This window comes from Danio aesculapii, chromosome 14, assembly GCF_903798145.1.
Source record: "Danio aesculapii chromosome 14, fDanAes4.1, whole genome shotgun sequence".
Lineage (NCBI taxonomy): Eukaryota > Metazoa > Chordata > Actinopteri > Cypriniformes > Danionidae > Danio > Danio aesculapii.
The window spans coordinates 33,382,857-33,405,851 of NC_079448.1; the positions used below are offsets into that span (position 1 = coordinate 33,382,857).

The 22,995-nt window shown below is 39.3% G+C and overlaps 1 protein-coding gene across 1 annotated transcript in view; it reads right to left on the reverse strand.

Annotated features, from left to right (window-relative positions):
- The window catches only part of gpc3 (glypican 3), a 301,002-nt gene that overhangs the window by 151,289 nt on the left and 126,718 nt on the right, over window positions 1-22,995 (reverse strand). The window contains exon 3 of the mRNA XM_056471966.1: window positions 1-40. This exon is cut by the window's left edge and continues 649 nt beyond it. Within this exon, the coding sequence (XP_056327941.1) occupies window positions 1-40 (40 nt within the window). The remainder of the gene's footprint in view (window positions 41-22,995) is intronic.

A 22,995-nucleotide genomic window follows, 5' to 3' on the forward strand; every position in this document is an offset into this window, starting at 1 on the left:
GTGGAATTACGGCCCAGACGAAGCACCATGTCAAAAGCCTCTGAAAAAAGACAGATAAAAGAGTTTAATTAATTATACAATTTCATTTTAATTACATTCCAACACCACAGTGATAATGATGTTATGTAATGTGTGTATTTATGTAGCTCATTTATTGTGTATGGCCATACACCAAAAGCGCTTCACAATCATGTGGGGGGGTTTCCCCACACCACCACCAGTGTGCAGCATCCACTTTGATGATGCCACAGCAGCCACATGACAATGGCGGTAGAATGGAGAGACAGGTGACAGGTGATACAGCCAATTCAGTGGATGGGAATGATTGGGAGGCCATAATGGGTAAGGACCTACTGTATGGAGGTAATTTGGCCAGGACACCGGGGTTAAGACTGGTTTATTCTTCTGTTTCGAGTGATCGGTGTGCACCTGCCTTGCGCATAGCTGTGCATTTATACTTCTGCGTGCTCTTTGTGTTGTTCTGCAATAACACTTTCAAAACACTAGCTTGCAGTAGGTTTTTATGCTCCCCTGTGTTGAGTTTCTTTGCGAGTGTTTCATTTTTTTTTAACACTACCTTAATGTACAAGTAGCTAAAACCTGCTCATTCTGAGGCAGGAACCAGAGGACGTGCAACAACTTCAGTCATAAGGTAAACACGAAACAACAGTTTCCCTCTAGAGCTCCTTCACAGGACACCACACTTGTAAACACTTGCTCCAAGGGGTTCGCTCGGCTCTTGGTCCCACCCAAACTGGTCACAGCTATCAAGCCGACCGAGCTTGTGCTATGCGTTGTTGCGACCTGTAGTTAAATTTTTTGAGAGGTGCGTGTCAGCATTGACGTCAGCCAATGGGGGGCTATGCTACCATGCAAAGGCTGCACCGGACCATATGCGTGTACTTGACGCAGAAGTATAAATCAGTCTTTACACACCTACTCTTAACGAGAAGTACCATGGGATTTTAAATGACCACAGAGTGTCAGGACCTAGGTTTAACATCTCATCCGAAAGACGGCGCACACTGACAGTATAGTGTCCCCTTCACCTTACTGGGGCATTACAACTAACACCGCAGACCGCAGACTGAGTGCCCCCTGCTGACTTACACCACTTCCAACAGCAACCTAGTTTTCCCATGTGGTCTCCAATCCAGGTACTGACCAGGCTCAGCCCTGCTTACCATCAGTGAGTAACCGTCTTGGGCTGCAGGGTGATATGACTGTGGCAATGATATTGACATGGAGTGAGGAATTGTGGGAATAACATTATAAACAAGTATTTGATGAATGACAGAATTCAATTATAATGCAAACAGGAAAACTGTTAAAAGTTGCATTTCTTGTTGATTTAGTTTGGTTTGGTTTGGTTTGGTTTCACAATACAATGATTTTAAATGGACAAACATATGCAAGTAAACTCTAAACATCTAATTTAGGTTAGACATGATACATTGTCTTTTCTCCATTTAAACTTACATTCTGAGAGGCATTAGGAACTGCTCTTTACATGCAGTATATGTAATAACACATCACAGTTTGATCAAGCCTAGTTTGTTGCTCTATTGGGTGGGATTACATTCTCACCACAAGTGAGTTTATTTTCAAGGGGTTTGAGATTTCTTGTTCTGCTGATCTCAGATCCAATTTTTGTTGTGAATCCAAGCACGAATGCCATATAAACTTGTGTTGACCTAAAAGACCCATGGCCATTTCAACAGCAGAAAAACACCTAAATTATATTTATTTATGTTGAAGTCTGATTACTTTTTCTAAAAGTAGTCCAACCAATAGACCATTTTCCAGGGGCGTATCAACCGGGGGAGAGGGGGGGGGGGTACGCCCCCCTCACTTTTAGAGACAAACCATTTAGAAACAGGTGATTAATAATTATATGAACCTATGATCTCATACAGCCCCCCCACTTTTAAAATGACCGCTACGCCCCTGCCATTTTCTATTTTCATGAGGGCATTACACATCTAGCGTACAAAGATTGTCTTAGGGGTCAAGTTTGATCTGCCAGCTATAAAATCATTTATACACCACATAAACTACGGGAACACACTGGAACAAACTCACACTCCAATACACACACGATACAAATCTGCCACTTAAATTTTTAGAAATAGTGACTTTTTACACCTATTCATTTACCTTCACAATTAGAAGATATAAACCTTTACTTTAAATAAACCCAAAAATGAAATATCAATGAAATATTATATTTAAAATATATAAATATTAAATATTGATGAAATTCTGAACACTGATGAGGGAAAACCATAGATATTTACAGAGTTTGTGATGAATGCTGAGGTTGTTATTTCAAGCAAAAAAAAATTGACAATAAATCTAGCTGCTTATTTTAGAAGTTTATGACCCTTAATTTGGCTGCTCAGTGGTTAGCACTGTCGCCTCACAGCAAGAAGGTCGCAGGTTCAAGTCCCATCTGGGCCAGTTGGCATTTCTATGTGGAGTTTGCATGTTCTCTTAGTGTTCGCATGGGTCCAAAGCTATAGCTGAATTTGATTAACTAAATTGGCAATAATGTATGAGTGCGTGTGTAAATGTGAGAGTGTATGGGTGTTTCCCAGGAATGGGTTGTGGCTGGAAGGGCATCCACTGTGTAAAACATATGCCAAAATAGTTGGCGGTTTATTCTTCTGTGGTGATAAATAAGGGAATAGGCCAAAGGAAAATGAATGAATGATCCTTAATTTTTGGGACAAACAGAATTAAGAGAATTCCCCACAAGGGTTAACAAAGGATCCTAAAAAGGACCAATAAAATATCTATAACTGTAGAAACCATTTAAGCAGATGTACTGGAGTAGGTTGGAGCTGAAGTCTGCATGGTGGCCCACCAGCAGAGGATATGCCGTATATTATATACAGCCCTGATCTAAGGCATAAAATCTATTCATTGATGTCATTGACAAAAATATTTACTGAAGCAGAGAGGTCAATGAAAATGAAATGTAAAGAAAAAAAACCTGGGATAAGCAATAATGCACCGAATCTCATCCTCACAGACTCACGCACAATCCTAATCCCTAAAAGATGATAAACAGTGAGAAGAAAGGAAGACAGAATTAAACCTTCCTCTCTAGATGAAAACCACGATGTCCTTTTAAAACAACAAGGGTGCTTTTCAAGAGCCTTATAGCTTTAAAAGGCGTTCATTCATCCGTGCTGGATGCTGCGAGAGAGATGCGGAGATTTTCAGAAAACAGCACACAAAGAGACCAGACATAATCAGTGGGATCTGAAAGCTCTCAGTGAAGCCTTATCAGCACACAGGCAAAGAGGGATTGCTAGCGAAACCCACCCAGACAACCGGGGAGACCAGAGACGAGGGGATTTAGGAGCATGTGGAGAGGAAAAATAAAGGCTACTGGGAGAGAGAAAGAGCGACGGAGACAAGAAATATGAGTGAAAGCGAGAACTGAAGGGCCTTGGGTTCGTCATCCAGACATGGTGAAGGTGATTGAAAGGCGGGGAGTCTGCCGAGTGGTGATAGAAGCAGACTGTTCACAGCCACATACGTGAAGAGCTTCATCCATCTCTCACAGGGTGTCCTGCTCTCAGGAGCACAGGATATTACATCAGCACAACACGCTGGAGGAGTTTATGGATTGCGCTGATTGAGATGAGATAGAAATCACTTAGCACTATATCACAGAGCTGTTAGAAGTCTCAAGGTGCTTGTAGAAAACCAGACAGTTACTGGATGTGCTCAGAAACACATACAGTGTTGCTATTATACTCATACTATATCTGTAGAATATAATATTAGTCCTGTGCGGGGCAAAGGGGAGAGCGGGGCACAAAGTAACACTATAATGAACAAAGCAATGGGGTTAGACAAACCATATTTTTTTACCAACAACACACAGGCCTCCCCTACAAATGAGCACTGAAAGTGTGAACTGCCAACTTATCCAGCCCGTTTTTACAGAGCAGATGCCCTTCCAGCCGCAACCCATCTCTGGGAAACATCCACACACACTCATTCACACACATTCACAACGGAAAATTTAGCTTACCTCACCTGTACCGCATGTCTTTGGACTGTGGGGGAAACCCGAGCATTCAGAAGAAACCCACGCGAATGCAGGGAGAACATGCAAACTCCACACAGAAACGCCAACTGACCCCGCCGAGGCTCGAACCAGCGACCTTCTTGCTGTGAGGCGACAGCACTACATACTGCGCCACTGCTTCGCCTATTTGCATAATTAGCAATAAAACAATTCTATTAAAATATTTTCTATTAAAAAACATTTTAATTTAATTTTATCAACATTACATTCAAAATTCAATATGTATTTTTTTTTGTTTATTTGGTGTCCAACTAACCCTGTTGTGTTGAGTTTTCCTCAAACTGGTCACTGTGTGTTTTATGCATCTTTTGAAATGGTTCCATCTTTTAGCGTAGAAGACGGTAATCACAACAATATAAGATTTTACATGCATATTTTCACAGATGTTTTTAAATTAAAAAAAATTAGTTTAATAAAAAATTATTTTATGCCACGTGGGTTTCCTCCGGGTGCTCCGGTTTCCCCCACAGTCCAAAGACATGCGGTACAGGTGAATTGGGTAGGCTAAATTGTCTGTAGTGTATGAGTGTGAGTGAGTGTGTATGGATGTTTCCCAGTGATGGGTTGCAGCTGGAAGGGCAACCCCGGATTAATAAAGGGGCTAAGCTGAAAAGAAAATAAATAAATGAATGAATGAATGAATGAATGAATGAATACTTTTATGCTGCAAAAATTCTTTCTCCAGTGTTTCTCTTGCAAATTTTGCTAAAGTTTTTCAATAATTGGCAGAAGGACGTCTGTCGACACTGTGGTGAAAATATTAGAAGCATGCCTAGGTTAACCCTGGGCAAATACCTTTAAACTCTGTGTTACTTTTTACCCCGCGTTACTTTGTTCCCCGCACTCCCCTAGAATGGACCAGATCATCTACAACATTATAAAAATATTATGTGCAGTACACCTGAAAGCATACATTGCAGAAACTGTATGCAACAAAGCTGGATTCACTGAGTGTTGCATAGTACTTAAAGCGGTCTTCTTATAATGTTTACATTTTTCTATTATGATTTTTACACCTTCAACTTCCTTTAGGTTGCAGTCACACTTTTCAGTTACAAAAAACTAATTCTGTCAACTTTAGATATTGAATAATTTATAGTGGCCCATTTAGGATTTCTGAAAATGAGCTTTCCTGCAGTGTGTAACATAGCTCTAAGTAAATGAAAGCGTCCTGCAAAGCGGGACCAGGCATGCTGTAAAGTGTTTTTTGCAAGTTTTAGCCAAGCACATGTATCACTTTCATGTCCTGCACTACATTGTTTAAATAGCAAATGCATTTGTGCACATTTGTGCACCTTTTGGCATGCTTGTCTGAAAAGGAGGTGTGTTAAAGCACATTGTTGGTGCATTGCTATTTTGAGCCAACTGGAACACCATGCCATTGACCAACTAAAAACTGCTTTAAAGAGTGCATTAGTGATACGTGAGTCCAAAACATGGATACACATAATTTTTATATGCTTATTATACACACAGGGATCCACAGCAGCACAGAAATACCCTTAAATATCCTAATTTAAATGATTAAACTGATTAAAGGATTATGATTGTCTTCATGAATATAAAAACTGCTCTATCCTCCCACACCTTCTTCACCTCAGGGGGCTTTGGCTCACTTTAACATCCCACAAGAGCAGATCCATTTCCTCTCTAATGAAGCATTCAGATTCTCTGATTACAAAGTAAGCCATGTAAATAGGGAATGCACCATGGCGCAACCACAACTTGCTCTTAACAGTCCAACATGACATCAACATGAAACATTAGCACATGTCCCGCCCAGTAGCTGCATGTGCAGTCCTGGGAAAATTTGAACTTTCCTCCATCAAACACTGTAGTGGATTCCCATGGAGAGCATCATGTTAAGAAGATGCTGTGCTCTGCACTGTGAGGGGAGGGTCCATCTGTTTTTTGTTTTTTGTCTTAATCATCATTTTACTGATCAATGCTACAGGAAACTAAATACATACAACATGGTATTGGCAAGGGCTTGCTACTAAAGGATAGTAAATCAACAGTTCTGCATGCTACCTCATACACTGTGTATGATCTTCAATCCTTGATAAGCAGTAATATAGAGAAATTGTGATGGGCTTTCTGTTTCCAACATTTGCTCCATGTAATAAAGTCCATGTAACAGACTGGGTCATAAGACCAAACATCACAGATTACCGTCACACAAAAGACTTCGGAAAAATGTTTCGTGGAATGACTTGTTTGGGAGTTGTTTACCAAATGAAGTAAAAATAAATGCATATAATTTGACAATGCATGTGTTTTTTGCCTTGCACGTGCAGAATATATGTATGAGCCCAATGCAGGAGTGGATTAAAGCAATGCAGTAAACACCAGCATATTATTCTACTCTTAACCATAAGTAAAAACAGCGACACACATTCAATATTAATCCACACAGCGGCAAAAGCTGAACTATTTTGAAACTTGACCGCAACACATTTGTAGGAATGGCTTGACGGTGGCCATAGCAACAACAAACAGCAAAGGATCCCAAGGTCACAAACACATTTAAATCTATAAACAAAGCGGCACGCGCTGCATTTTCTATGTGGATTAGCAAGCCGTGAGGAGCAGTTACAAGTAACAAAACATAATTAAATACATATTATGCAAGCTAGAGAAAACAAGGAGGTAGCCATTTTAATTGCACGTACTTGCACTTGTGAAATGGAGGAAGAAACTGATCCATGAACTGTGTACCGATAAAGTTCCTGTCAAGCTCTGACAAAGTCCCATACATCAACAGTCTTTTCTAGTGCTTCCTTTAACAAATGGCCAACGAATCCCCCGTTGCAGGGTAGATTATTGCTTTAATCACCAGAATGTTCAACCATTAATGTTCACTCATCATGATCAGTCCCACACACACCCGCACAGTGTTTGAAGGGAAAGGCACATTCACGTTTTACCAGATCCGGCACTTCATATTTGGTATTGTTTCGTGTCGATGTCAATACGAACAGCCAAAAGATCCGGACGAACGATGAATCATTTAAACGACTCTGAGTCAAATCTTCTATTAAAAAATCTATATTTTTAAACAAGGTGAACTTTCACATTTAAACCTCAGCTGGATGTTTTCAATCACTTAGAGCTGTGTTGCACACTGCATGGAAGGTCACTTTCAAAAACACATAATAAGGCCTCTTTAAAATACAATATCTGCAAAATGCAACAAAATAAAACATTTCAAACATAGCTGTCACATGACCTCGTATCTGAGTGAAATTCACATACATTAATCTCAGTAACAAATATATTTATCCAGCATTTTTAATCCTATTTTGTGTAAAGAATGCAACCGTTTGGCAGTCTGATCAAATGATGAGTCAAGACCAAGGTTAAATAGCTCAGTTAAAATTGCCTCAGGTTCATTTGTTACACTGGAAACGGAAGGTCAAGTGGAGCGCACTGCATTGTGGGATGAAGCATCTCAAGCTGTGCGCTCGGCTTGCACACTGCACATTTTTTGGCGAATGCAGCAGGTCACGGCGGTATTCAACAGCCCACAGGCAGCACATTTACATACTGTGCAGAGTATACATAGGAGAAGCATGCCATATTGAGACATTCAGGAGATTAGATAAATACTTACAGATAAGTCAGCACACAAATACACAGCCAGTGAGTTTTGCTGAGATTTACTATACCAGAGTGAGTAATGTTGTGTTTAGTCTAGTGCTCTGTGCTGATGTTAGCAGTAATGCTCACTGTGAGTTTGGGCACACACACACAACTACACACATTTTTCTGTGTGATCAACAACGAGCTCTCAGATGCACTGAATGCCAAGCGAGATGCTTAGGGAGATGCTCACACATCTTATAATAACAACAGACACACATACTGAATGTCACGTGTACGTCAATTCATATGCAAACACATTCATCACTGCACACCAACTCCACTCGTGCTGTTTCGCAAAAGCACCAGCATAAATATCTCATGCCCATTCTCTCATCAGATGTCAGACAACAGCATTTATATTTATGAACAAACATTGACAGACAAGATGAGGTTTGATGAGGAATGACAATTATTAAACATACATACTGGTATTAGTTGCTGTATTAGTATGATCCAAAACTAGACCTCTAGACTTGGTTTTGCAAGTGTTAATTATTTGACATTTATGTTAAATAAAGGTTATATCATTTTTAGGCTACACATCTATAAGTAAATAATTGAATTGCTGCTTAAACATCAGTAAATTAAGACAATGGTAAAACGATTTGGCAGTTTCATCTTGGCCCGCTTGGCAACATGAAAACAAAAAAAAAATGTTGTTCAAATCATGAATAAATTATACACAGAAAGCAAGCATTGTGACAATATTAGAACGCCCCCATTATAACTTATAATCTGTCACTCATTGCAAGTTTACACAGCTTCACTTGACTGTCTGAGTGTGTGTGTGCGTGTGTGTGTGTCACTGATGACAGAAATGAAACTTTGGGTGCGCTCCTGTCAAAAGTGATAATTCCCTTTTCTGCACTGTTTAAAGATGCTCTTGTGGATCAGACTACTCAATAATTAGGATGTGTTATTAAAACTTTAATTTCATTTCATTTACTCACTCACCTACAATTCTTGGCTTAGTCCTTGATTTATCAGGGATCGCCACAGTGGAACGAACCGCCATTTACTCTGGCATATATTTTATGTGGTGGATACTCTTCTAGGACACTAGGACTAGAACTAGGACACACCCAGGACACACCCATACACTCTCTCATTCACTCTCACCCAATTCGCCTATGCCACATGTCTTTGGACTTTGGGGGAAACCAAAGGATTTATTTTATTTTACCATTTTTTATTTTTATTTTATTTTATTTTATTTTATTTTATTTTATTTTATTTTATTTTATTTTATTTTATTTTATTTTATTTTATTTTATTTGATTTGATTTGATTTGATTTGATTTGATTTGACTGGCCAATGCGTTTCCAACAAGGGTCTCTAATCTAACTGTACACTATATCAAGTGTTATGGAACTTTTTGGCAATTTAACTTTTTGGCAAATATGATGTAAGATTGTAAAGGTAATAACGTTGTGATATACACTGTCTATAAATAAATAAAAAATTATAAATATAAATGTGTCTAGATGTCTGCACATATAAAACTTATATAATACAAAAGAGAATATTTACAGGAAACATTTAGTCTGCTAATATAAACTCAAAAGATCTTCACAACAACAATATAAATTGAAGATAATTTATATTAAATTGAACATTAGAATTGAACATTAGAACTTAATAATAACCTAGTTGTAGTGGTAGTAGTAGTCGTAGTAGTAGTAGTAGTATTAGTAGTAGTATTAATAATTATGCTATAATATTTTTGCTGATATTTAATCCTTTTTGGTTTCGACTTAGTCCCTTTATTAATCAGGGGTCGACACAGCAGAATGAACCGTTAACTTGCAGATGCCCTTCCAGCCGCAATCCAACAGTGGGAAACACACACACACTCACATACACTATGGCCAATTTAGCTTATTCAATTCACCTATAGCACGTGTCTTTGTACTGTGGGGCATACCGGAGCACCCGGAGGAAACCCACACAAACACGGAGAGAACATGCCAACTCCACACAGAAATGCCAACTGACCCAGCCGGGGCTCAAACCAGCGACCTTCTTGCTGTGAGACGATTGTGCCACCGTGCTTCCCTTTTTGCTGTTATAGTATACATTATTGTTATAATAATACAATTGATATAATAATTATTGATCATGACATATGATAAGACATAAAATGTTGCAGAGCCATAAAATAGAGTTGAGTGAATGTTTTTGAATAAATTAAAATTACAGCTGATCAACTAATCGGATTGTGGCAAACACTACCTGACAAAAGTCTTGTCGTCAATCCCAGTTGTAAAAGCAACAAATAATAACTAGTTCTGTTGAACTGCATCTCAATCATCACAAATACTGCAGAAGACCTATTGGAACCCGCATGGACCCAAGATTCTCACAGAAATCAGTTAAGTTTGGTGAAGGAAAAATCATGGTTTGGGGTTACATTCAGTATGAGGGCATGCGAGAGATCTGCAGAGTGGATGGCAACAGCAACAGCCTGAGGTATCAAGACATTTATGCTGCCCATAATAGTACAAACCACAGGACAGGGGAAATTCTTCAGCAGGATAGCAATTCTCCTCAGCCTCCACATCAAAGTTCCTGAAAGCAAAGAAGGTCAAGGTGTTCCAGGATTGGCCACCCCAGTCACCAGACATGAACATTATTGAGCATGTCTAGGGTACGATGAAGAAAGAGGCATTGAAGATGAATTCAAAGAATCTTAATAAACTCTGGGAGTTCTAGGAATGCTTTCTTTGCTGTTCCAGATGACTTTATCAATAAGTTATTTGAGTCATTGTATGGATGCAGTCCTCCAGGCTCATGGCAGTCATACACAATATTCTTTTTCCACTGCACCATGACTTTATATTCTATACTGTACATTATTTCTGTTAGGTGACAAGACTTTTGTCTAAGCAAAGTCAGACCTTACTGTCCTAAATAAATAATTAAAAATCAAGGCATGATCATATTTTATTTTGGTAAAATAAGCGTAATCTAGAGGCCTTTGCCTTTAATATAAGCCACTACAGATACCAAATGATCAACTAGAAGCCAAGTTACTGTTTGTTGTTCAGAACAACTTGGATAGACGAAAAGACTTTTTGTCTGGTAGTGTAGATTTCATTTACATTTACATTTATTCACTTAGCAGATGCTTTTATCCAGAACAGCTTACAAATGAGAATAAAATAACCACTTTAAATGTTTGTTTTTTGCACAAAGTTGTCCCAGAAACATGGAGTATTTCTAAATAAGTGTCTAGTGTTTTCCCATATAGAACTGTGAAAGGACAACAAACAATATTTTATAGTAAATATGAAGTCTGCTAATGTAAACTCAAAGGTCTTCAGAGGAACCCATAAAAAATAAAGGTTACTACATAAAATTTTCCAGTAGAATGAACCTAATAACAACCTAGCAATAATCATAAAAAAATATCACAATGTCATAAAATAATAATCATAAGTGCTTTCCGCTGGAATGATACAATCAACATCTTTCATGCAGTTATAACCTTTATTATGACACAAATGTACTGCATTCTTATCCGAGACCCCAGATTAAGAATATCCAGAATACAAATCCAAACTGTGGCAGTCTAAAAAAAATCCCAAAAACAAGACACCAAGATCAAGCCTCTCGCTGATCTGTATGAGTGCAACCTTCAAGCAGCATAATGCAACCCATCAAACGCATACAGCCAGACATTTTAATCATGCATGCACAAAGCTATATCCTGCAGATTTGTGTTACTAATGTCCTGAGGTGTCTGCTCCCGAGCCACCAAGAACAAAAGATGGAGAATGAAAGAGAGAGAGCGAAAGAGAGCGCCGCTTCTTTCCTCTCTACTTCATCATCAATCTCTCTGAAAGCCTCGTGTAAGGCAGACAAAAGCCGCTGTATCACTTACAAAGCCATAGTGGACTTTAACAGTGGAAGAGAGCGTCTCGTTCTCTTAATGCAATGCTGTATTTGAGCAGAGGGGTCATACGGATCACTGTTGAATTCAGACTGCTCTTGTTTCCTGCGTCGACTGATCTGGCCTACAGGTCTACGGGCAAGTCTGCTATCAGATGTCCACTAATGGGGTGAAAAAACATCTTAGAAAATGCAGAGCAATGGCGAATATGGTGGTTGTGTTTACAATATTACTCCAGCAGTTTCCTGACAGCAAATGAGCAATGGAGGATGCTCTGTTTTTTTTATCGATGCAATAAGCTTAAGATGTTCACTGTAGTAAAAGATAAAGAAATAAAAGGTGATTGTGGTGTTTTATTTTGAATTTTGTAGGATAAAAGATCAGAATTCTGTAATGAATAATGTATATCAGAATAAAACTGTCGCAGAATAAACTTGACAGGCTTTTCGGCTGTTGTATACTGTAAGACTGACAGGCTTTATTCTGTGAAAACTACCGCCTGGGTGTACTTTATCCCTTTTATTACATGACTACTTGCAGCAAACCATAAGAACTAGACACATATAATGGTTCTGAGCTGTAACAGTATATACATTTTTTTTTAATAAGGAGCAAAGCTTATTTAAATGATAATGGCTGAATGGAGCATACACTAACCTTTGTATTATTCAGTCGCAAGAATGTGCCAAACTGTCAACATTAGTGGCATACAAGCCAACCAAGGCTCATTGTGATTACGTACCCCTATATACATTTCTGGAGAGCGCCAAATACATCCCAGTAGCTACGTTTTTTGCAGTTTTTGTTTTCACGAATCTGCCAGAGGCCACTGTGGATGCTTTTTCAGTTCTCAAATTTCTCTCGCAAGTGCCATTCGTGCCTGCTCTTCGCACGTAAATCCACCAGAGGTCACTGTTGACTGACCTCCTCCTCTTCCACCTCCATCCCTACACCCAAGCAATAGTGTTTTAAAAAGCACAGATTAATCAGCGCCCACCCATTTGCCTAAACCCAACTGACAGTGTTTTGAAAAGCAATCTAGAAAAAGAAAAGCCCTTGCTTTCTGCGAGAAATATGGAAACTTAATAACTTTGAAAACTAAAACAAAAAGTTGGAAGACGTAAATTTGGCATTGCAGGATGTACACTTGGAATTGTAAGAGAAAAAATAAATGCTGCAAGATGTGAACTTGAAATTGTGAGAGAAAAAATCAAATCTGTGTATCACAATAACCAGCGATCTAGCCCATGCTGATTGCTGGAGAATTACAAACCTGTCACCATATGGACTACAAATCCTGTCATGCACCACACATTCACATCTGTTCTGGTTTTCCTTTGATTTCAAACACACACAGCTAAAACTATTCATGGACTGTTTAAAGGACTATTGACTACACACACACACACACACACACACACACACACACACACACACACACACACACACACACACACGCACACACACACACACACATCTGTGCTGAGTTTATCTGTTAATGTAACATTTCGAAGCGTTCTTTGTCTAATCTATCCTGTGTTTTAATCCTCTCCTTGTTTTCCCGTTGTTACTGATACTTGCTGACTGTGCTGACCACTCACCTGTTAATGACCATGATTTGGATTATCTGTATACACCCGCTTGCCTGACGATTATGTTCGATACGTACTGCGCATGGATCCTCAACTCCATTGTCCAGAATCCCTCCAGTTACACTGTGAAACTTGAAATTGGGAGATGTAAACTTGGAATATCAAGATGAAAACTGAAGGTTGTGAGATGTTATCAAGATGCAAGATGTAAACTCAAAGTTTTGAGATGTAAAGGTTTTAATTGTGAGACAAATGTCTGAATTCTGAGTATCTAATAATGTTATCCTGACATTTTCCCTCATAATTGAGGAATTGCAACAAAAAGTCATAATGATCTCTTTTATTTTTTACTCTACAGTTTACTGTAAAAAAATATGTACTTTCTTGTTGAGCATAAATCTATCAAACTATAATTTAAATTCAAATTGACTTATATTATTGCATTTAAAGCTGATAATCAGACAATTTCCCCTCCTTTACAAACAATATCTGCCAGATTTAATATTGATCAACATCTGCTTCAAATGAAGTCCAGTGTCCTGCTTCTTAAGGCATAAAGCAATTACTAAACATACATGACATTGAGAAAGCATTAAACTGTGCTTCAATTTTACATGCATCACGTCTGTTCCCTCTTCTAAAAAGGAAAATGATATATCCTTTCAGCTCACAAACTAAGTACCTCTTCAATCACGGTTAAGAGTTTAGATAAGAGTTACTCTGCACTAGGATGTTTCACAGGTATCTGATTTCCAACCACTCAGGTGATTTATCATTAATGCCAATGGATGTGTAACCAAGGAGCTCTGATGGTGCTATATTTATGATCCAACAGATAGATGAACGTCAGCCAAATCCATTCAGTCATAGTGCAAGAAGCATGCGTCAACAAGGGCAGGCTGAGTTATGATATTGCAAGAGGCCAAATTTACGAACGCAAAGTAATTAAGTAACTCATAAATATGTATGGCATTACATTTAAGTCGCTGTTTATGATTTGTAAGCTGGCAAGTACCTTAAACAATCGTTACTTTGAGATATTGAAAAATACACAGCTGAAAAGGTGTTGCAATTAAGAAATACAAAGGTTTCATTGGTTAAGCTTGTTTACAGTACCATCTATAGCCATTTTGATTGTGTTTGTTATGAATGATTGACCACTGTGAAGGATGAAGGGATACTTCAAGGGATAGTTCAGCCAAAAATTGAAATGTACTCACTATTTACTCATCCTCAAGCAGAGATAAGAAATAACGAAGCACAAATACTTTGTTCCTGTACTTAAGTAGATTTTTCTGGTATCAGAATTTTACTCCACTATTAATTTTTCTGACAACTTTTTACTTTTCCTCCTTCCATTTTTACACAAATATCTCTACTTTCTACTCCTTACATTTTTAAATCGGGCTCATTACTTTCGTTTTAATGTGTTTTTAAGCGCTATCTGTCATTGTGCAATTTGAACAGCTTTTGATTTAAACCTTTTTTAACAGTAGTGTTTGAGTCTCTCAATCATCCTCAGTGTGAAAAGATGAATCTCACAATCATACAGTCACTGCTGGAAAGGGTTCAGATCTGCAGAAGATGCTGGAAAACAGAAGAACCTCCAGGAGATTGAGGATTTTTCTGAAGAACAGCAGTCAGTTTAACTGTTCAGAACAAACAAGAGACTCATAAACAACCATCACAAAGCAGAAAAATACTCATAGATCATCAGGAAACCACACACAGTATTGAAAACCATGGGTATGTACACTTTTGCAAAGTGTTCTTTTCAGCTAATTTCAGCTAAATTTTTATGTAGTGAAGTATATGTAAACATCTTTTATGTCAAATATCTTGCTCAGGACAATACTAAATATATAATAACATGCATTTTGTATGATCTCTCTTAATTTGTTCAAATTATTCACATTTTAACACATTCTTCAAGTGGTCATTCATTTTCTTTTCGGCTTAGTCACTTTATTATTCTGGGCTCGCCAAAGCGGAATGAACCGCCAACTTATCTAGAACATGTTTTACGCAGCAGATGCCCTTCCAGCTGCAACCCATCTCTGGGAAACATCTATACACACTCATTCACTATGGACAATTTAGCATACCCAATTCACCTGTACCACATGTCTTTGGACTTGTGGGGGAAACCAGAGCACTCGGAGGAAACCCACACAAATGCAGGGAGAACATGCAAACTCCACACAGAAACGCTAACTGACCCAGCCGAGGCTCAAACCAGTGACCTTCTTGCTGTGAGGCGACAGCACTACCTACTGCGCCACTGCATCACCTCAAACCCTTTATGAGTTTCTTTATTGTCAAACACTTGATTATTTTGAAGAAAGCTGAAAACTTGTAACCAGTGACTTCAATAGTATTTGTTTTTCCTACTATGGAAGTCACTGGTTACAAGTTTTCAGCTTGCTTCAAAAATAATCAAGTGTTTGACAAAATAAAGAAACTAATTAAGGTTTTATACAGTATTAGGGAGAGTGAATAGTGAGTAAATTTCAATTTCTGTTTGAATGATCACTTTAACTTCGAGGTACAGGTTTCCAGCTTTATTGAAAATTTCTTCTTTTGAGTTCAACAGAAGAAAGAAAGTCAAAAAGGTTTGGAACAAATCAAGGGTGAGGAAAAGATGACAGAATTTTCAGTTTTGGGTAAACTGTAGCTTTCATAACACCTCAGTGACACTACTGTAAGAGATTACTGTACATTTCAAGGTCAAACCATGATGAAAGCACAAGGTGTTAAGCTCAAAAAAAAAAAATAAAAAAAAAAGATGATGAAAGCACAAGGTGTTAAGCTCCCAAAAATGCTGCCAACAAGATACTGACCACTAATGGACATTGCAGCTCTCGGCAAGGACAACATTCTTCTCATTTATACTAGAGAGGAATGCAATTACACATTTTTAGACTGTAAGAAGAAACAGAAGCACATTTACTGTAATGAATATAGTAGACTGTCTACAAAGGTCAATGTCACAAAAATCAGTATTTTATTTGTGACTTTGAAGCAGCGCAGAATCCTGCATTCCTTATTGATTGTACTATTTTCTTTATGGACATTTTTTAGAATCCTGGAACAGTTTTTTTCCAGATATTTAAAAAATGTCAAAGTAGTCTCTGAATGTTAAACAAAGCATGTTAACATGAGGTCTACAGCGGTTTTCTAAATTATAAACTTTTGTTTGTTTAAGACAATCATTTTCGCTTATGCCGCTATAATTTTCAGGATTTTGTCAAGTATTTTAAAAATGATACATATGAAGACTAATTTTAAAAAATATGTTTAAAGAATTGTTTGTTTAAACTAATAAAGTAAATGATTAAACATTTTTAGAAATAAAGCAAGGATAAAGAGATGGACAACAGAATGAATAAATACACAAATGAGCAGGCAGATGGATGGATGGATGGATGGATGGATGGATGGATCAACAGATGGACAGACAAAGTGAAGAATGGATGGCTGCCTAGACAGATAAACTGATGGATGGACAGATGGATGGATGAATGGATGGATCAACAGATGGATGGATGGATCATGGATCAACAGATTATAGATGAACAGATCAACAGATGGACAGACAAAGTGAAGAATTGATGGCTGGATGGATAAACTAATAGATGGACGGATAGATGGATGGATGGGCAAACCAACGGATGGATGGATGGATGAATGGATGGATCGAGGGAAGGATGGACAAATGGATGAATGGATGAATGGATGAACGGATAAATAGATGGACAGACAAAGTGAAGAATGGTTGGCTGGTTGGATAAACTGATGGATGGATGGATGGATGGATGGATGGATGGACAGATTGATGAACAAATTAACAGATAGACAGAAAAAGTGAAGAATGGATGGCTGGATGGATAAACTGATGAATGGACGGACAGATAGATGGACAGATGAATGGATGGATGGATGGATGGATGAACTGATCAATAGAGGGAATGACAAAGTGAAGAATGGATGGCTGGACAGACGGATGGATGGCTGAATGGATGGATGGATGGATGGATGGATGGATGATTGGATGGATGGATGGATGGATGGATGGATGGATGGATGGACGAACGGATTGATGGATGGACAGATGGATGGATGGATGGATAGACGGATGGATGGATGGATGGATGGATGGATGGATGGATGGATGGATGGATGGATGGATGGATGGATGGATGGATGGACGGATGTATGGATTGATGGATAGATGGACGGACGGATGTATGGACGGAAGTATAAACGGATCAACAGATGGACAGACAAAGTAAAGAATGAATGGCTGGACGGATAAACTGATGAATAGATGGATGGATGGATCAACAGATGGATAGAATTATGGGTAGGTGGATAGATGGATGGAAAGATAAATGAATGGATGGATGGATGGATGGATGGATGGATGGATCAACAGATGGATAGAATTATGGACAGGTGGATAGATGGATGGATAGATAAATGAATGGATGGATGGATGGATGGATGGATGGATCAACAGATGTACTGACAAAGTGAAGAATGGATGGCTAGACGGATAAACTGATGGATAGATGGACAGATGGATGGATGGACAGAAAGGCAAAGAGAAAGATAGATAGAGAAATGAATGAAAGTACTGATGGATGGAAGGACAGTTGAGCCGTTAGAAAGACAGATGTATAAATAGAAAGAGAGACAGACAAATGGATAGATGGAAGGACAGACGTAGTTTAATAGGCAAGAAGCAGAAACACTGTCCCCAATCCACTTTCTGCAGGCCTCACAGGTATCAAAGCAGTCAGTTTGAAAGGTGAACATTTATAGAAGAGTATTAATTTAGATTAGAGTTTAATCAATACATCAATCCAGCGAGCGCTCGCTCTAAAGCAGTTGTGTGTTCTGACATATGCAGGGCGGCTGCGGTAATTCAAGCTGCTCACAAGCTCTGCTCGGACATCCATCAGAGGCCCATACACTCATTATCCCCGCCAGGCGCAGATCATCAATAAATTAGCCATGCAACAAGCCCAATCAATTTCCCTGATGGAGTGTCACCTCTAGCCGCCGGGGAGAGTGATGGGAGGGGAAGCAGTGCCACCTGGCCCCTCCCTGCCGGACCACCACAGAGCCTGGAAACATCAGCGCTAATAAAGTCTCTATCTGCCAGACGCGCGGCGCTCTTCATACATCACTCTTAAGTTATGTGCATTCAGAACGGCTCCATTGATTAGGGCCGAGTTTGTTTGCCATACGAAGGATGAGGGAGGGTGCGATAAGTCAGAGTAACTCGAGCGCCACACCTGCAGAGAGCTTTCAGATGGGTGGTCAGGGTCTGGATGCCAGGGGCTGATGAAGTAGCATGCGGGAAGCTGTAAAAGTGCAATGGTAGAGTGGTAAGAGGAGGATAATATTTCCCGTTAGGGAGGAGAAGGATTTCTGGTAAAGTCCCGATAGTATCGCTCCGGCCACGGGGTGGACGGCATTAGGTTACCAATACACTCACTCTCCTCTGTCTCTCTCTCTCCACTCCTCACCCGCCTCTATTGCCTCAGAGACCTCTCTCTCTCTCTTTCACTCACTGGCGAATGAACTTCTGGGAAGACACTGATGATTGAACAGGAACTGCTTTTTCCTCCTTCGCTTCTAGATCTTATTATGAGCGAATCAAAGTGTGTCGTATGATCCAGCATGTGCATGTCACATCAGCTCCAATACTTACTTCTGAGCACAAGTCCTCGTTGCTTGTCAGGGGATGCAGCTATTGGCGCCAGAATCATGGGCAGAGTGACCACAGTGACTTTTTTGTATGGATCCCATTGATTTCCTGTTCTGTGACTTCACAGGGGCCAAAGTTGAGTCCAGACGCTAAAGGAAATAAAACCACAAGCTCTGTGCTGGACTGCGGCTGCTAAGCTCCTCAACAATGGATGGCTGATCCCACAGGTCCACATGCACAAATTTCTGCTTTATACAACAACCTGGCGCCACTTAATCTCAGCATGGATGGCATTGATTTCTGGATCTTAGAATCTCAGTGTAAGCTGCAGAAGATAAGACAGCACTTTAAACATATTGGTGAAATGCCCATGTCATCTTTTACTGTTTATTAATAGTAATAAAATAGCATGCCACAATTCAACAAATCTCACTATTCCTATAAAAGAGAACTAACATATACTGTATGTTCAAAAGCACTTCCAACAAACTGGGGGAAATATTATCTGGCAAACCCCAATTAAGTTGCAGCCTATCCTTCCAGTTTAGAAAGAGATAGAGATTCATTCTAAAGTAAATGAAACCCAGACAAAGGGTTTTAGCCCCAGCAAGTGTCTGTGGTCTCTTTAAAGCTGTAATTTCCTGAACATTTATCTTTACCATTAAAAAAAGTCATTCAGGTCCCCTCAAAAAGAAAAGCGATGTTTTATAAACAAATTTCGGGAGAGTGCAGTTTTGATGAGGCTAATTCGTTATTGGTAATCCTTCTCTTATCCAATCAGCATAAGACCAAACCTCAATAAATAGTCAAGCATGTCCTACCTCCACTTTCTCTCGACTTTCAACATCCCTCCACCACTCCAACTCCACACTTTTAAACCCGATTCCTACATAAATCAGCGGGAGGGTGGAGGCGTTCTGGAGTCAGGCTAGACACTCTCCTACACTGTAAAATGTTTAACTTGGGTAAACTTACAATCTCAAGTTCACAAGCAGGTTTGAAAATGTGAGTCAACTCAACTTAGAGAGATTCTTAGTTTTAACTTGAGATGTTGAGTTTCACAATATATTTAACTAAATCTCAACATCTTAGGTTGAAACAAAGAATCTCTCTAAGTTGAGTTGACACATTTTTAAAGCAGCTGGTGAACTTGAGTTTGTAAGTTTAACCAATGTGAGATGTTTTATAGTGTATCTCTCTCTCTCTCTATCCTGACAAGGGGAATAACACAAGTTAGAGTGTCTTAGGGTGTCTCCCAGCATTTCAAGCCAAGGCCTTGTATTTGGTTCGGTCTGACGGTTTATGTGAGCCATGGCAGACCAGACTTTTGTCACCCTTGCTACAACTGACAAGTATGCCAAAGGAGCAATGGTACTTGGCAAATCTTTGAGGAACCACAACACATCAAAGAAACTAGTGGCCTTGATTGGCCTCCATGTCCTAGAACCCTCCAGAGCAGTGCTTCATAATATCTTTGATGAGGTCAGGCTGGTGGATTTGCTGGACAGTAGGGATGCTGCACACTTGGCAATGATGAAGAAACCTGACCTGGGCTCACCTTCATAAAACTCCACTGCTGGACTCTTACAGAGTTCCTCTACCTGGACAACACGCCAAATATGCATATTCTATTCAGTCAAATATCTGTGAGTCTGAACTCGTAAAATAAATTAAATAACAGGATAATGTGGAGAATCATAAAGCGGGATTACAAGGTGCAATTTTGGCTTTCCTACAAGCTCATATACTTTTTTTCTGTCTGAGAAGTCACTTGGAAATTGTTGATGCTTGTATGGTCATGACTCGTATTGTGTGAGAGGAATTTACGAGCAGAGCAAAACAAGAATTCAAGAGCTGTCAGCTTGAATTCTTGAGGCGTGTGCTGTTAAAGCTAAAATGTATAGCAAACATTCATTGCTTATAACATTATTAAGCTCTTATGAGAGAGAGAAGGAGAGAGAGTGGCTCTGAAATCAATTACAGCATTATCTTCCTCTGCTCATGTTTTTGGCACTTAATTCTATGCGCTTGCTTCAGAATTTACCAGGTCATAAAGTTGTGTTCAAGACAGATCTCTGCATTCAAACAATTTTTACATCTACTTGTGATCTCCCGACCATCAAAATTTGCTAAGTGTATGTATAGTGTTTTGATGTTTAAGGGTCCACACCAAGCCGACAGTCGGCCATTGGGCTTCAATGGTCAATTGCTAAGGCAAGTTAGTTTGGTGTGTTCCACACATCGGCTCTCAACGAGTTAAAATTGGAGCTTGTTGGCCTCATTCAGCATGTAAAATCTGCGTTAGGCAATCGGCTGAAAAGAGCAATCTGACTGGTTATTCAGCAATGAATCAGAGTGCAAGTGTGATGTAGTGAAGTGACGTAGCAAGTAAACAATTCAAGCCAACCAAGATCACAAAGAGGTTGTTATAATTTAGCTACAATTCTCAAATATTTGCAAATGATGTGGATTAAATTATCAGACATATTTTTCGCTCGAGCAAATGACTCTGTGGTGAGTGACAACTACTGTGATAATGGTACTAAATGCTACTTTGTTTACTCTTTGTCTTTGTAAAATGGAAGTTCGGTTTCCCTTCAGAAAACACAGAACTCCCTCCCTCCCCTGTGCAGAAAGACAAGTCCTCTTGCCCAGGAGCAGAACATGGCTCTTGTTTCAGTTTGCTTTTGACTATTTGGTGGTGTGTTCACAAGCAGCTTTTGGTCCAGATGCAATCCAACATGAGGCAACAACACATTTGGGTTTCTATGTTGCTAGTTGTTTGCTAGTTGAATATGGCCTGAAAGCTCACCTTACAATGACCAAACCTCAGTAATAATCAAAAAGTCCAGACTAACAATTGCTGAGAAACATGTTGTGAGGACAGATCTCTTTTCCAAAAGAAATCTTTTCTTTAAAAAAATCACGTCTCTACAAACCACTTGATTCATATGGATTTAGTGATCGATTTTCAATGTGAAAACAGACTTCAATAAAAACATCTTCATTTTGTGTCCTGAAGATGAACAAAACAGCAAAAAAGTATGGATTTGCAATGACATAAGGGTGAGTAAATGATTCACTAACCTTTTAATATGCAAGTGAGAGGTGAGGGGACATAGACGTAAGCGATGGGGAAATCAGAGCAGGTGAACGAGATGCTCAGAGTTGGTGCCAGCATATTTGAAGGCACACACACACTCACAGGCTGAGCTTTGAAGCCTCTATCAAAGGCTGCTGGAGTCAAGTGAGCAGACCAGACGCATGAAGCACGTCCTCACAAAAACCCACCAGAGTCACCGCTGTGACCAGACCCTGCAGCAGAAGCTCCGCAAGACCTTGAGTTAACACACAAATGCACACACGTCTCGCAGCTTGAAAGCAGATGAGGTTCACTGCTTTACACGGCCACACAGAACCAGTTGTAAGCAGTAATTTTCATTTCACTACTCTGGATGAGACATGCAGCAACGTGTCCTTTTGTGGAAAGAGTACAGAAAAGTTCTGACTTTATTTTTAACCTACTCAAAGTTACTTATGGGCGTCAAGGTGGTGCAGTGGGCAGCACGATCTCCTCACAGCAAAAAGGTTGCTGGTTCGAGCGTCAGCTGGATCAGTTGGCGTTTCTGTGTGGAGTTTGCATGTTCACGTGGGTTTCATCCGGGCGGTCTGGTTTCCCCCACAAGTTCAAAGACATGCCATATGGGTAAATTGGGTAAACTGAAATTGTCCATAGTGTATGTGTGTGAATGAGTGTATATGGATGTTTCACAGTGATGGGTTGCAGCTGGAAGGGCATCCGCTGCATAAAACATACACTGGACAAGTTGGCAGTTCATTCCGCTGTGGCGACTCCAGATTAAAAATGGGTCTAAGCCGGAAAAAAAAAGAATAAATGAAGTTACTTTTATTGGGAGCTTGGGAAGTTTTACACCATATGTTAAATCTCAAGTAAAAATCTAGGAGTTATCTTGGATTCTGAGCTTTGTCTAGAAAAACAAATTAGCTCAATCATTAAAAATATTGTAGTTCATCTTTATTGCG